The sequence below is a fragment of the Tachyglossus aculeatus genome, chromosome 16 (assembly GCF_015852505.1).
Source record: "Tachyglossus aculeatus isolate mTacAcu1 chromosome 16, mTacAcu1.pri, whole genome shotgun sequence".
NCBI classification, from domain to species: domain Eukaryota; kingdom Metazoa; phylum Chordata; class Mammalia; order Monotremata; family Tachyglossidae; genus Tachyglossus; species Tachyglossus aculeatus.
In genome coordinates this window covers 31169924-31183408 of record NC_052081.1, presented here as the reverse complement: position 1 = coordinate 31183408, position 13485 = coordinate 31169924, and the positions used below count along the sequence as shown (strand labels likewise).

At 41.9% G+C, this 13485-nt stretch overlaps 1 protein-coding gene across 1 annotated transcript in view; it reads right to left on the bottom strand.

Moving 5' to 3' along the window:
- Nucleotides 1-13485, bottom strand: part of LOC119938538 (guanylate cyclase 2G-like) — a 45269-nt gene that overhangs the window by 7789 nt on the left and 23995 nt on the right. The window contains exons 14-18 of the mRNA XM_038758403.1: nt 11680-11835; nt 10446-10623; nt 9568-9708; nt 5670-5862; nt 3024-3198 (exon numbers count right to left, since the gene is read on the bottom strand). Of these exons, the coding sequence (XP_038614331.1) occupies nt 3024-3198; nt 5670-5862; nt 9568-9708; nt 10446-10623; nt 11680-11835 (843 nt within the window). The remainder of the gene's footprint in view (nt 1-3023; nt 3199-5669; nt 5863-9567; nt 9709-10445; nt 10624-11679; nt 11836-13485) is intronic.

Sequence of the window (13485 nt, the reverse complement as noted above, 5' to 3'; positions counted from 1 at the left end):
CACCTTGTAACTTCCCCAAAGCTTAGAACAGTGCTTTGCACATAGTAAGCACTTAATCAATCAATCAATCAATTGCATTTATTGAGTGCTTACTGTGTGCAGAGCACTGTACTAAGTGCTTGGGAAGTACAAGTTGGCAACATATAGAGACAGTCCCTACCCAACAGTGGGCTCACAGTCTAGAAAGGGGAGACAGAGAACAAAACCAAACATATTAACAAAATAAAATAGAATAGATATGTACAAGTAAAATAAATAAATACATAAATAGAGTAATAAATATGTACAAACATATATACATATATACAGGTGCTGCGGGGAAGGGATGTCATTATCATTATTATTATTAATAGGATTTATTGAGTGTTCTCTGTGTGCAGAATGCGGTACTAAGCACTTAGGAAAGTACAATGCAAGAGAATTGGTAGTAATGATCCCAGACCTCAAGCAATTTAAAGTCTACAGGGGGAGACAAATATTAAAATACAGAACATATAGGGAAATGGTAGAGACTAAGGATATGTCCACGTGTTGCAGCCTCATTCCAGATGCAGAGATCCAAGCTTGTATAATTTACACCATCCCTAAAGTTTCTGCTCAATCTTTAAAAACTACTTACAATGTCCACATAACTTTGGAAAAAAGAAATTTAAGCCAACCATGATTCAGCTCCAAATACAGTAAAAATAAATTCATAAACCTCAAGGCTTCAGGTTTTGTATTATTAATATGGATTTTTTTTCTATTGAAAGCAACTCAGTTCAGCTACACTACACAACCACACAAACATTCTCATTTTAAAAGTTCTGAAAACCCAAATGTGCCATATGGAAACTAGTGGATTAATTAGCATGCATTGATAAAGTAATTAAGAGGACTAATGGTTTTCTTCTTGATCTTTAAATTTAATCTCTCTTCAGGAATGGGAATACACTAATTAAGACTACCGTATCTACATAATTTCTTGCAAAAATACTATGTCATACAGTCCTGGGATAGCGAAGAACACGGCACAGTGGATACAGCACAGGCCTGGGACTCAGAAGGCAGTGAATTATATCCCCCACTTGTCTGCTGTGTGACCTTGAGCAAGTCACTTCATTTCTCTGTGCCTCAGTCAATGGGGATTGAGACTGTGAGCCTCATGTGGGTCAGGGACTGTGTTCAACCCAATATGCTTTTACCCACCCCAGTGCTTAGTACAGTGCCTGGCACATGCTAAATGCTTAACAAATGCCATAATTATTATTATTATGGTCAGCAAGAATTTAAAGGGATGAGATGAAAATGTACTTTCTGAATGGTAATCACTCTTGCTAAACCAACTGGCTAGGCTTCTTATTTTATAAGGGATAAATTCTGAGCATGAGGCAAATATAATGGGCCTTCTTGAACTGAAGAGCAGAAGTTACAAAACCACAGGTTTGGGAACCACATTATAAAGACATGATCAGACCCTGCTGAAACCAGGCTGTAGAGTGCCTGACTTCCGCAAAGTAAAGGAAGCTTAAAGTCCCCGTTAGTCATCAACAATCAGGGATGAGGTGGATTCTCCAGAATAATGATAATAATCATGGCATTTGTTAAGTGCTTATTGTGTGTCAGGTACTGCACTAAGCATCGGGGTGGATGCGAGCAAATCGGGTTGGACACAGTTGCTCATAGTTCCAAACCACATTTTACAGATGAGGTCACTGAATACCAGAGAAGCAAAGTGAATTGCCCAAGGTTACATAGCAGACAAGTGTCAGAGCTGGGATTAGAACCTATTAAGAAAATCACTGCCCAGAGTTTGAAGTGAAAACACAGAATGACTCATCAGGTAATCTGCCTCGCAAACGGAAACCTCTGCCATTTCCCAAAAGTGAGAAGATATCATCGTTTCTACTCTGAGGGACTGTAAGCCTTTCCAACACTCTTTGGCCCACAGGAGATGACAGCAGCCGTGAGGTCAGGGATCATACAGCTGTTCCTCAGGGATGATACCAAAAGAACCCACCACCCAACCTCCTGTAACACTTTTGTACAAATCAATTTAAATACTCTTTCCTTTAATAATGACTGTGGCATTTGTTCAGCACTTTCTGTATGCTAAGCACTATCAAGCAATGCAGTAGATGATGGATAATCAGCGCAGATCTAGACACTGTCCCTCATGATGCTCACAGTCTAAGGGGGAGGAAGACAGATATTGAATTCAAATTTTACAGGCAAGGAAATTGAGGCACAGAGAAGTTAAGTGACTTGCCCAGGGTGACACAGCAGACAAGTGGCGGAGGCGGAGTTAGAACCCAGATCCTTCTGACTCTCAGGCTCGTGCTGTATTCACTAGGCCATGCTGCTTTTTCCACTCCCTTCTGCATCACCATGATTTGTTTCGTTCATTCATCCCTCCTTCAGGACTTATGAACATATCCCTAATTCAGTTATTTAATGTTTGTCTCCTTCTCTAGACTGTGATTTGGTTGTGGGCAGAGAATGTGTATACCAACTGTTGCATTTTACTCTCCCAATCTTTTACAGTGTAGTACAGTGCTCTAGGGTGAGTGTTGTGCCTGAATGAAGTGCAAAATATCACTCAGGCAGGCAGTCTGATGTTGGGGGCCTGGGGCTTGAATCTGAAGTAAGACTAGTAGTCCGTGTCTTCACATACATTATGTTTTTCAGCATGGGGAAATTCCCTCACACTTTGGCTGGTGCCAAAGATTTGCAGTGTTTCATGCACATTCTGGTCAAAAGTGGGTATTTACTCTGGAAAAATAATCTTCAACAGTACTGAGCGGACTTAGTCATTTGATAAAAACGTAGTTGATAGAAAAGGAAAATTTATCCTCTAAATTGTGTGGCTGGAAAATTTTGAACAATAATCAAATGTTTGGAATCAAGGTTCAGTCTAATCAGTGGATGTATAGGGGAGCCTCAAATGTAGATGGTTAGCTACAGTGAGCATTCAATAAATATGATTGATTGCTTGAATAAACATGATTGATCGATTAATCCTTTTTCAGACCACATCAGTTTACCTGTGTGAAGGCCAATCCGGAGTTTCAATTTCTCTTCTGGCATATGACCAATCTTGAAATGAATCATAGCACTGAGAAAATGCAGTGACATAGTGGCAATCTCCTCCACGTGCTTGATACCATTGCGGAGAGGGAGTCCACTGGCTACCATGTATGCATCTCCAATTGTTTCCACCTAAAGTGGGTAGAAAAAGATTTAGCAGCTAACTTCCCCAGAGTCCCATGTACCAAGCACTGTACTAAGTGGTGGGACAGATATGAGATAAGCAGGTCAGACACAGTCCCTATCTATCTCACGTGGAGCTAACAGTCTTCTCTTTAAGAGGACACAGATCTTACTATGTCTTGAGCTGGATAAAGGCATAAAACCTTCACTCTCAGTGACAAGCACCAAACCTTTCACCCCCCACCACCCACCCCCAGGCAATCTTCCACATATTAAACTTGAGTCTCTGCCCTCAACTCTCTCCCATGCCACTATTGCCCAGAACAGGTGAGACTGCCTCCCACTCACTAGCCACCACCCAAGCCAGGAATGGAATGGCTAGGCCTCTGCTTGACTATCCCACCCGCAGCCGAGACTGGTAGAGTCACTGGAAACTCTCCAGGTGCGATCCTGAGAGGAGTCAGAGTCAATTAATCTGTACAGAATACAAAGTGAACTAACTGAAAACCCTCTCTGCTTGATTGAAAAGGAGGCTGATCCCATGAGGGCTAGTAAGAAACCTGTGGGTTTGGAAATTTTTCTTCAGGGAAGCAGCATGGTCTAGAGGAAAGAGCATGAGGCTGGGAGTCAGAGGACCTTGTTCTAATCCTGGCTCTCTCACTTACTGGATGATCTTAGCCAAGCCAATTCACTTCTCGGTGCTTCAGTTTCCTCATCTGTAAAATGGGAATTCAGTGTCTGTTCTCCCTTCTACCTAGATTCTGAGCCCAAGTGGGATAGGGACTGTGTCCAACATGATTATCTTGTACCAACTCCAGTGCTTAGTACAGTGCTTGGCACATAGAAAGTGCTTAACAAATGCCATCAACATCATTAAGTGCTTAATTCCATCCTGGCCCTTGTCATCCTCATGGCCTGGAATGTCCTCCCTTTGCACATCAGCCAAGCTAGCTCTCTTCCTCCCTTCAAAGCCCGACTGAGAGCTCACCTCCTCCAGGAGGCCTTCCCAGACTGAGCCCCCTTTTTCCTCTCCCCCTCCTCCCCCTCCCTTTCCCCTCCGCCTTACCTCCTTCCCCTCCCCACACCAACTGTATATATGTATATATGTTTGTACGTGTTTATTACTCTATATTTTATTTGTACATATTTATTCTATTTATTTTATTTTGTTAATATGTTTTGTTTTGTTGTCTGTCTCCCCCTTCTAGACTGTGAGCCCACTGTTGGGTAGGGACCGTCTCTATATGTTGCCAACTTGTACTTCCCAAGCACTTAGTACAGTGCTCTGCAGACAGTAAGCGCTCAATAAATACTATTGAATGAATGAATGAATGCTGTTTTGGCTCCTTATAGACTCAGCCAGTTTCTTCCAGCAAATGCTCAAAACTATTCCCTCTTTTCTTTTCTCCATCTCCTGTGAATTGAATTTTCTCTCTGAGGCATTTTTCCTTCAGCCCTAGAGAAGTGTAGAATAGTTTGTTATTTTTTCATGGTGTTTGTTAAGCACTTTCTATGTTCCAAACACAGGACTAAGCACTGGGGTAGATACAAAATAATCAAATTGGACACAGTCCATGTCCCACATGGGGCTCACAGTCTCAATCCCTATTTTGCAGATGAGGGAACCAAGGAACAGAGAAGTTAAGTGACTTGCTCAAAGTCACTCAGCAGACAAGTGGCAGAGTTGGAACTAGAACCCAGGTCCTTCAGGCTCATTGGATCGTAATGGTCACAATCCAATCCTCTCCTACAAAAATTCATTCTTACAACTCCAGAATCCAGAGTAGACTTCAGTTGAGTTAGATTTATGGTTCTCTTGAGCTGTCAGAAGGGTGATGAGAGAAGGCATAATGGCCAATGCAATTTTAAACATTTCTTTTAAAGAGATAATGAGGGAAAAATCCATAGTGGTAACTTTGGTGATAAACCAAGAGGAATGAGGTAATGAGTTTGAGATAAGAATTGAGTTGAGTTTTAGCTGAAGGCCAGTGATGTTCTTACACTCATCCCCCCACGCTGCAAGGAAGCCCATATGGGAGCCCATAAGCCAGTGGTGTTCTCTTGCTCATTGCCAGGTAGCAGTGAGATCCCAGAAGTTGATGGTATTCTCTTACATTCCCCTCAGGTAGTAACAGTACACTCCGCACAGAGTACTGTACTAAGCACTGGAAATTCTTTCATTCAATTAACATACAGATAGAATTAGATACAGATTAGATGTACTGTTTTGTTGTCTATTTCCCCCTCCTAGACTGTGAGCCCATTGTTGGGTAGGGACCGTCTCTGTATGTTGCTGACTTGTGCTTCCCAAGCACTTAGTACAATGCTCTGCGCACAGTAAGTGCTCAATAAATATGATTGAATAAATACAGCTCTTGATCCTCGAAGCTGTTAGTGTTCTTTTACTCAGTCCCAGACGTGGCAGTGGGAGCCCAAAATACCGTCAGAGACCCCTCAAAGCCAGAAGTCGGGACCCCTACCTTGTAGACGTCATACGTTTTAATGATGTTATCGAACAAGCTATACAGGTCATTGAGAAGATTAACGACTTGCAGTGGGGAGCTGAGGGAGCACAGGTTTGTGAATCCAACAATGTCTGAGAAGAAGATAGTGACCGAATCGAAGTGCTCCGGCTCCACCGATCTTCCGGCTATCAGCTGTTCACCAATGAAACTGAAATGGAAGAAAATCATCAGAGATTTCATAGTTTCTCTCCTGAACAACTCAGTTCACTTTCAGACTCCAGTATTTTGAAGGGAGATATGATACAATCCCAAAAATTATGTTTGTTTTCAGAAGAGCAAAAATCCCCACTTTATTTCCCTACCTTCCCTACCTTACCCCAAGACTGAGCCCCCTTTTTTCTTCTCCTCCTCCCCACCCCCCCCACCCTACCTCCTTCCCCTCCCTGTATATATGTATACCCCTGTATATATTTTTGTACAGATTTATTACTTCATTTATTTTACTTGTACATATTTACTATTCTATATATTTTGTTAATGATGTGCCTTTAGCTTTAATTCTATTTGTTCTGACGACTTGACACCTGTCCACATGTTTTGTTTTATTGTCCGTCTCCCCCTTCTACAGCCCATTTTTGGGTAGGGACCGTCTCTATATATCGCCAATTTGTACTTCCCAAGTGCTTAGTACAGTGCTCTGCACACAGTAAGTGCTCAATAAATACGATTGAATGAATGAATACCTTCCTGATACGTCAGCCCATCTGCAGTCAGTTCATCCAAGAGTCCTATTTATTGAACACTTACTGTATACAGAGCACTGAACTAAGCGCTTGGGAGAGTACAATACAATAGAGTTGGTAGATTTGTTCCCCGCCCATAAGGGGCTCCCAGTTTACATTTAGGCAGTCACCTACATCCTCATTGCACTTACTTGCTTATCTTTGTACACTATTGTTTCTCTCTACCTGAATTATATTTCAGTGTCTGTCCCACCCATGCTAGACTTAAGGGCAGGGATCATGTGTATTAACTGGATTAATGTGTACTAATGGGCTTCAGAGTTGGGGGGACTGGGTTCTAATCCTGCTACTCTACTTCCCTGCACTTAACTTTTCTGTGCCTCATTTTCCTCATCCGGGGACACAAGCCTGTTTTCCATCCTACTTAGATCATGTAAGGCAAGGACTGTGTCTGACCTGATTATTGTGTATCTATCCCAGTGCTTAGCACAAATGCTTAAAAAAAACCATGTCTTATTCATTTTCCCAAGCACTTAGTACAGTGCTCTGTACAGAGTAAGTTCCTAATAAATATTGATTGAATAAAAGATTATCTCTGAGGAACTCTGCCATCAACAATAAATCTGTACTCTCTAGAAAACCAGACTTTAGTTACAAAATTGACTAATAGGGATTTTGCTATCAGGTGAATTCAACTTTTCATGTTGGTTAGAGGCATTTGTAAATAATGTGGTCTGTTGGAAATACCGTAAATGTGACCAAGGGCTGTTTTTCATTCTGTATAAGGCTAGAGAAACCTGGTCCTTCTGTTAGAAAACGTAAAATAAGGTGACCAAGTCTGCATTTGCCGAGGTATATTTTTTGAGAGGAACCTTCAATTGGAAGAGTTCACTGCTGATCTACATTTACTCCGGTGAATCTAACCTTTGTCCCCAAACAGGTGTTTCCAGGATTTCAGCCAAGGGGAACATTGTTGCAGCTTCAGTCCTGCTTCACAAGTCAACCTGCCTCTCAGCCCACACCACTAACTCTTACCTAGAACATCCGACCCATCACCAGACTGCAATGTAGGCTAAAGTCCCAGGAAATACAGTCAAACCCAATTTGGCCAGGAAGCTCAAACCTGGGTGTTTGCTGAGGGAGAGACAGTAGTGTCTTTTAAAAGCACCCCTGATGTCTGAGTGATGCTCCCTCCCCCTAAATGGTGAGGGACCAGAAATGGAATCTGACTGTGTGCAAGAGATTTCCTCTCACTGACACTCCAACTCACTGACACAATCTTGCCTTTGGAGAGGTCATCTTTGAACAGAAGACAGCTCTACTTATCCCATACATATATACATATATATACCCCCCCACATACACATACACATATAATAATAGTAATAATCATGGTATTTGTTAGCACTTACTATGTGCCAGGCACTGTATTAACTGCTGGGGTGGATACAAGTAAAGCAGGTTGGACACAGTCCCTGTCCCATATGGGGTTCACAGTCTAAATCTTCATTTTACAGATGAGCTAACTGAGCACGGAACAGTGAAGTGACTTGCCCAAGGTCACACCGCAGACGAGTGGTGGAGGCAGAACTAGAATCCAGGTCCTCGTGACTCCCAGGTTCACGCTCTATTCCCTACGACATGCTGCTTCTCACCCCACAGTCACCCAGACATAGGAATTGGCAGGTTCAGAACCTATCTGTTTTAGAAAACGAGTTCTGGCTGAAGAACCAACCCAGTGAAATAAAACAATTTGTTTGAACTCTGCGTGAACTAGGGGGGGAAAAGGTGGAGGGGGAGAAACCGAACAACCCCTAAGCTAAATGAAAATCTTTTTGCTAATAACCATTAGAACAGGGGCCCATTTGAAAGTAAGCTGTGAAGAGATCTAGATTTTGAATTGTCAGAGAGTTTTCTTTGGGAGAAAAGACACGGAAACAAAACGCTCGCTGCTTAACGGGGGAACTTTTAATAATACAAGATTGCCACCTAGTGCTAAAATCCGTGCCATTTCATCCCACTACTACGTCAGGTTCCCTTCTCAATTGCTCCCTTAAAAATTTTTTCCAGTGTCCGAAAAAAAAAAAAATCCTCACTCCATTCTAGAATTGTCTTGCCTTCTTTTTGAGGGTTCACACTTGCTTGTTCTGTACTTCCCAAGCTCTTAGAACAGGCCAGAATGGTCAAGTGGATCCTTCTGAGAGTCAGAAGGACCTGGGTTCTAATCCTGCCTGCTGCTGTGTGATCTGGGGCAAGTCACTTAACTTGTCTGTGCCTCAGTTACCTCATGTATCAAATGGGGCTCAAGACTGTGAGCCCTATTTGGGGCAGGGACTGTGTCCAACCTGATTAACTTTTTGTCTGAGAAGCAGCATGGCTCAGTGGGAAGAGCACAGGCTTTGGAGTCAGAGGTAATGGGTTCAAAACCCAGCTCCGCCAATTGTCAGCTGTGTGACTTTGGGCAAGTCACTTAACTTCTCTGTGCCTCAGTTACCTCATCTGTAAAATGGGGATTAAGACTGTGAGCCCCCCGTGGGACAACCTGATCACCTTGTAACCTCCCCTGTGCTTAGAACAGTACTTTGTACATTGTAAGCACTTAATAAATATCATTATTATTATTATTATTATTATTATCTATCCCAGCACTTAGTAGCCTGCCCAGCACATAGTGTTTAAATACTATAAAAAAAAGAGCACTGAGCCTTCATTTATACCAAATCATAGCCAAGGGGAAAGAATACAGGACTGTTCATCAGGAGACCTGGATTCTAGTCCTGGTTCCACCACTTCCACCACCGCTATATGACCTTGGACAAACCATTTAATTTCTCTGTTTCTCAGTTTCCTCATCTGTAAAATGGGAATATATTGGGTATTTATTGTGCACTTACTGTGTGCAGAGTGCTGTGCTAAGCACTTGGGAGAGTACAATAACACAACAGAAACTTTCCCTGCCAACAATGAGACTACATCTAGGGGAGAAGTGGATGAAGATGCTTAGTTCCAGGTGTGAAGGAGTGAGACACTATTGTCCAGAAGTGAATCTTTATTGGTCACCAGCCTAACCTTGAGTAGGTTAATTATTATGATCTAAAATTAACCAACTGCAAAAAGACATTGTCATCTCTAGCCTATGGCAAACTGGAATGGATAAATTTTGTGGCTACCTGGGCAACATGGTGGACAAAAGCTTTTCTGTCTTTTTCTTCTCTGCCACAAGCTGAGTTGTCCGCTCTTCCACAACTTCTTCTAGGTGATTTGCGTACACTTCCAGTTTGTTCACCATGTTGTCCAGTATGCTCACGTGGCTTAAATGGCATCCAGACACAAAAAATATTTTCACAAAGTAATAAATACCAGGGATCTGGCCCACCTGCAACTGATTTTTCCTTTGGACTTCTCGTTAATGGCTGGACAGTTTTCTACTATGAAATGAAATCTTCAGATACTGCCTTCTCATCGCACTTCACAAGGATAGCCAGATATCAAATATAATGAATAAAAAATAGGTTTTGAATTCCATTCAAGGTTGAATGTCAGAACCAGATGAGAAAACTTCAATTGCATAGAAAAAGGAAGTGTGTGTGTGTGTGTGTGTGTGTGTGTGTCCCCGTTCGTTACTATATTGTACTTTCCCAAGCGCTTAGTACAGTGCTTTGTACACAGTAAGCACTCAATAAATATGATTGAATGAATGAAGTGAAGAGTGGAGTAAATTAGCCAATTAATGGTATTTACTGAGCGCTTACTGTGTGCAGAGCACTATTCTAAGTGCTTGGGAGAATACAACAGAGTTAGTAGATACATCCCTTGCCCACAACAAGCTTACAGTATAGAGAAAGGCCAGTGAATTTAGACTAAAAATATTATTTTGAGGAAAAAGAAAGTTTAGGGTCCTAATGGCCCAGATTGATGCTACTCAGTTAACCAAATTCTTGTTTAACTCTCCATTTGCTTGGAGTTTTAGACTCAATGTTACCCTACGTTACTAAGTTAATACCATTAATAGTCAATATAAAATATTTTCCCATTTGGGTTAACTCACCCTTCGGGGCTTGCTTCTCTTAAGCTTCTCTTCACAGAGGAGAATATCGGTCTTCTCTCTGGCAATTCGTTCCAACATGCTTTCAGCATTGTAACGATTCTTTCACCACATTTTTCCTCCGACAAGGAGGGTCTCAGGGGCACAAGAGCAGAGGGATCTTTGATTCTATTGATGATTTCTGTGTTGGAAAGCAATGGAGCTGGTCTGAACACCTTTAAATGGGTGAAATATTTTTACAAAGACAATCCTCCCCTGCATTTTTCCCAGATCCATGAGCAACAGCAAGGGAGCTGGGGGGTTTTTAATGGTATTTGTTTAGTGCTTACCATGTGCCAGGCTCTGTACTAAGCACTGGGGTAGGTAGAAGATAATCAGGTTGGACACAGTCCACATCCCACCATGGGGCTTATGGTATTTCCACTAGGCCATGCTGTTTCTCAAATGGGATCCATAAAGGTTCCCATTCTAGTTAGCTCACCATTCACCTGCTCTGTTTATTTCTTAGTGAATTAATGTTTTGCAAAATGGATGGGAATTGGCCACAAATTGCTGGCTCAACTTTATCTTTAATGATCTTATTCCCTGCCCTTAAAGTTGGGTCAGAATCAGAATTTTTTTAATTAAATGTATTATGATAGCAGAAATTTACATAAATATGCTATTTTGGGGTCTGCTTTGAACAAAATCGTACTTCCACTGAGTAGCAAAATAGCCTAGTGGAAAGACCACAGGCCTGGGAGTTAGGAGATCTGGGTTCTAATCCCAGGTTCATCACTTGCCTACTGCGTGGGCAACTTCTTTGTGCCTCAGTTTCCTCAACTACAAAATGGGGATTTTCTGTTCTGTTTCTGTTCTCTCTCCTTCTTAGACTATAAGCCCCATGTGGGACAGAGACTGTGTCTGATCTGATTATCTTGTATCGACCTCACCTTAGCACAGTGCTTGACACATGGTAAATACTTTTTTATTATTATTATTTATTATTGCATTTATTGAACACTTTTACTGTGTTATGCACTGTTCTATGTTCTAGAGTAGATACAAATTAACCAGTTAGGATGCAGGCCCTTTCCCATATAAGGCTCACAGTCTAAATAAGAGGAAGAACAAATACCACAATTATCATTCCATTGCTCCTTTTAGAAACAGACTGCTCCTCACTTATCAGTATGAGATTGAAAGAAAAAGAACACCCTGAGATGAAAACGGCAACAACAGCAGCACCACAATTTACCTTCGGCTTCCATGTTCAGTTCTTCAAATGGGCCCTCTTCATTATTGTAAATAAGCTCCCTCATAATGACAGCAAAACTGTAAACATCACCCTTCTGGGTGCCATTCAGAGGGTATTCCTCCAGTCGCAACAGTTCTGGGGCGGTCCAGTAGAGTTCTGCAAGTGAAGCCCAGATTAGATTTAGGAAGCAAAGATGGGTTGGGATGATCTACTTTTACAGCTTCAGACCTAGTTGCCTTACAACCGGTGCTATCGTTCCATTTTCTAAGAGAACTGTTATTTTGGATGATGCGAGGGTGCACAGCGTAGAAGAAGGCGGGTGAAGCTCAATAAAAATGGGGTTGTAGGTTGGAAAAAATGAAAATGGAAAATTTAGCCCAGAGCATTTTTCCCACCGACAGTGGTAGCCAGGAGTGGCAGGGTGGTTATGACACTGACAAGGGCTGATGGGAATGCTTGTGGGTCGATGGATTTTTTTCTTTTGAAGCATTCTGCAAACATAAATATTGCCTCTATAACAGAGTTAATACTGAAGACTCGCACTGTCATTTAAAAAACTCAATCTTGGGCTGCCAGGATGCAGGGCTATTCCTGACAGAAAACTTTGTAGGTCTTTTTTCACCAAAAAGTGGGAGGCCTTTATGACTTCCTAAGCCATGAGAAGCATCTCCAGGGGCCTTCAGGCCACTGATACATTTTGAATCAGTCACTACATAAGTGCAAGAGTAATAGACAAGGTTTTGATTATCATCACCATTAATCACCGCATTTACTGAATACCTACATGTACTGAGCAGTGTGCCTGGGAGTCAGAAGGATTTGGGCTCTAGTCCCAGGCCTGACACTTGTCTGCTGTGTGACCTTGGGCAAGTCACTTAACTTCTCTGTTCCTTGGTTCCCTCATCTGTAAAGTGGGAATTAAGACTGTGAGACCCCATGTAGGACGTGAACTGTGTCCAACCTGATTGCCTTGCCGCAGCACTTGGAACAGTGCCTGGAACTTAGTAGGCACTTAAATATCATAAAAAAGAGTACAGTAAATGATGCTCAGGAATATATACAAAAAAGAAAAAAAAGTCTCTCCTCCAAGGAATTTACAATCTAACTGTGGGGAAGAAGGTAAAAACAAATTGCAAAACACCCAATGAAGAGGACAAGATATAACAGATTTTATATTGTGAGCCCCACATGGGGCCATGATTTATTCCCACCTATATTTTGTCTCCTAGCACTTAGTACAGTGCTCTGCACACAGCAAGCACTTAATAACTACTATTACTACCAGGGAAGAGATCATGTCTACCAACTCCATTGTATTGTACTCTCCAAGAGTTTAGTAATAATAGTAATAGTAATAATGATGGCATTTGTACATTGTTGTACACACAATGAGGGCCCCCAAAATAGCACTGATGATTGACAACAGTGACCTTTACTATCCCTTCCTTTATTGGATTTGTCCATCTTGGATTGCAGTAACAAAAGTAACTCAAAGGATACCCAAACTAATGGATTTCTAGGCTGCCTTCCCATTACACAATGTTCTCCGGCAAAGGAGTAAAAACATCATCAGTCTTTATCCCCCAGTGAAGGAAAACCCTCAAACAGTGTGTCAGCAGTGGATCATTGGGGCCAACTGCTGAAGCCAGGTCAGTATGACATGCGGAAATCAAAAATGGAGTAATGATCTTAGAACGGAAGCTTCAGGAGGCAATGTGATCTAGTGGAAAGAGTTCAGGCCTGGGAGTCAGAGGATCTGGGTTCTAATCCTGGCTCCACCACTTGTCTGCTGTATGACATTGGGCA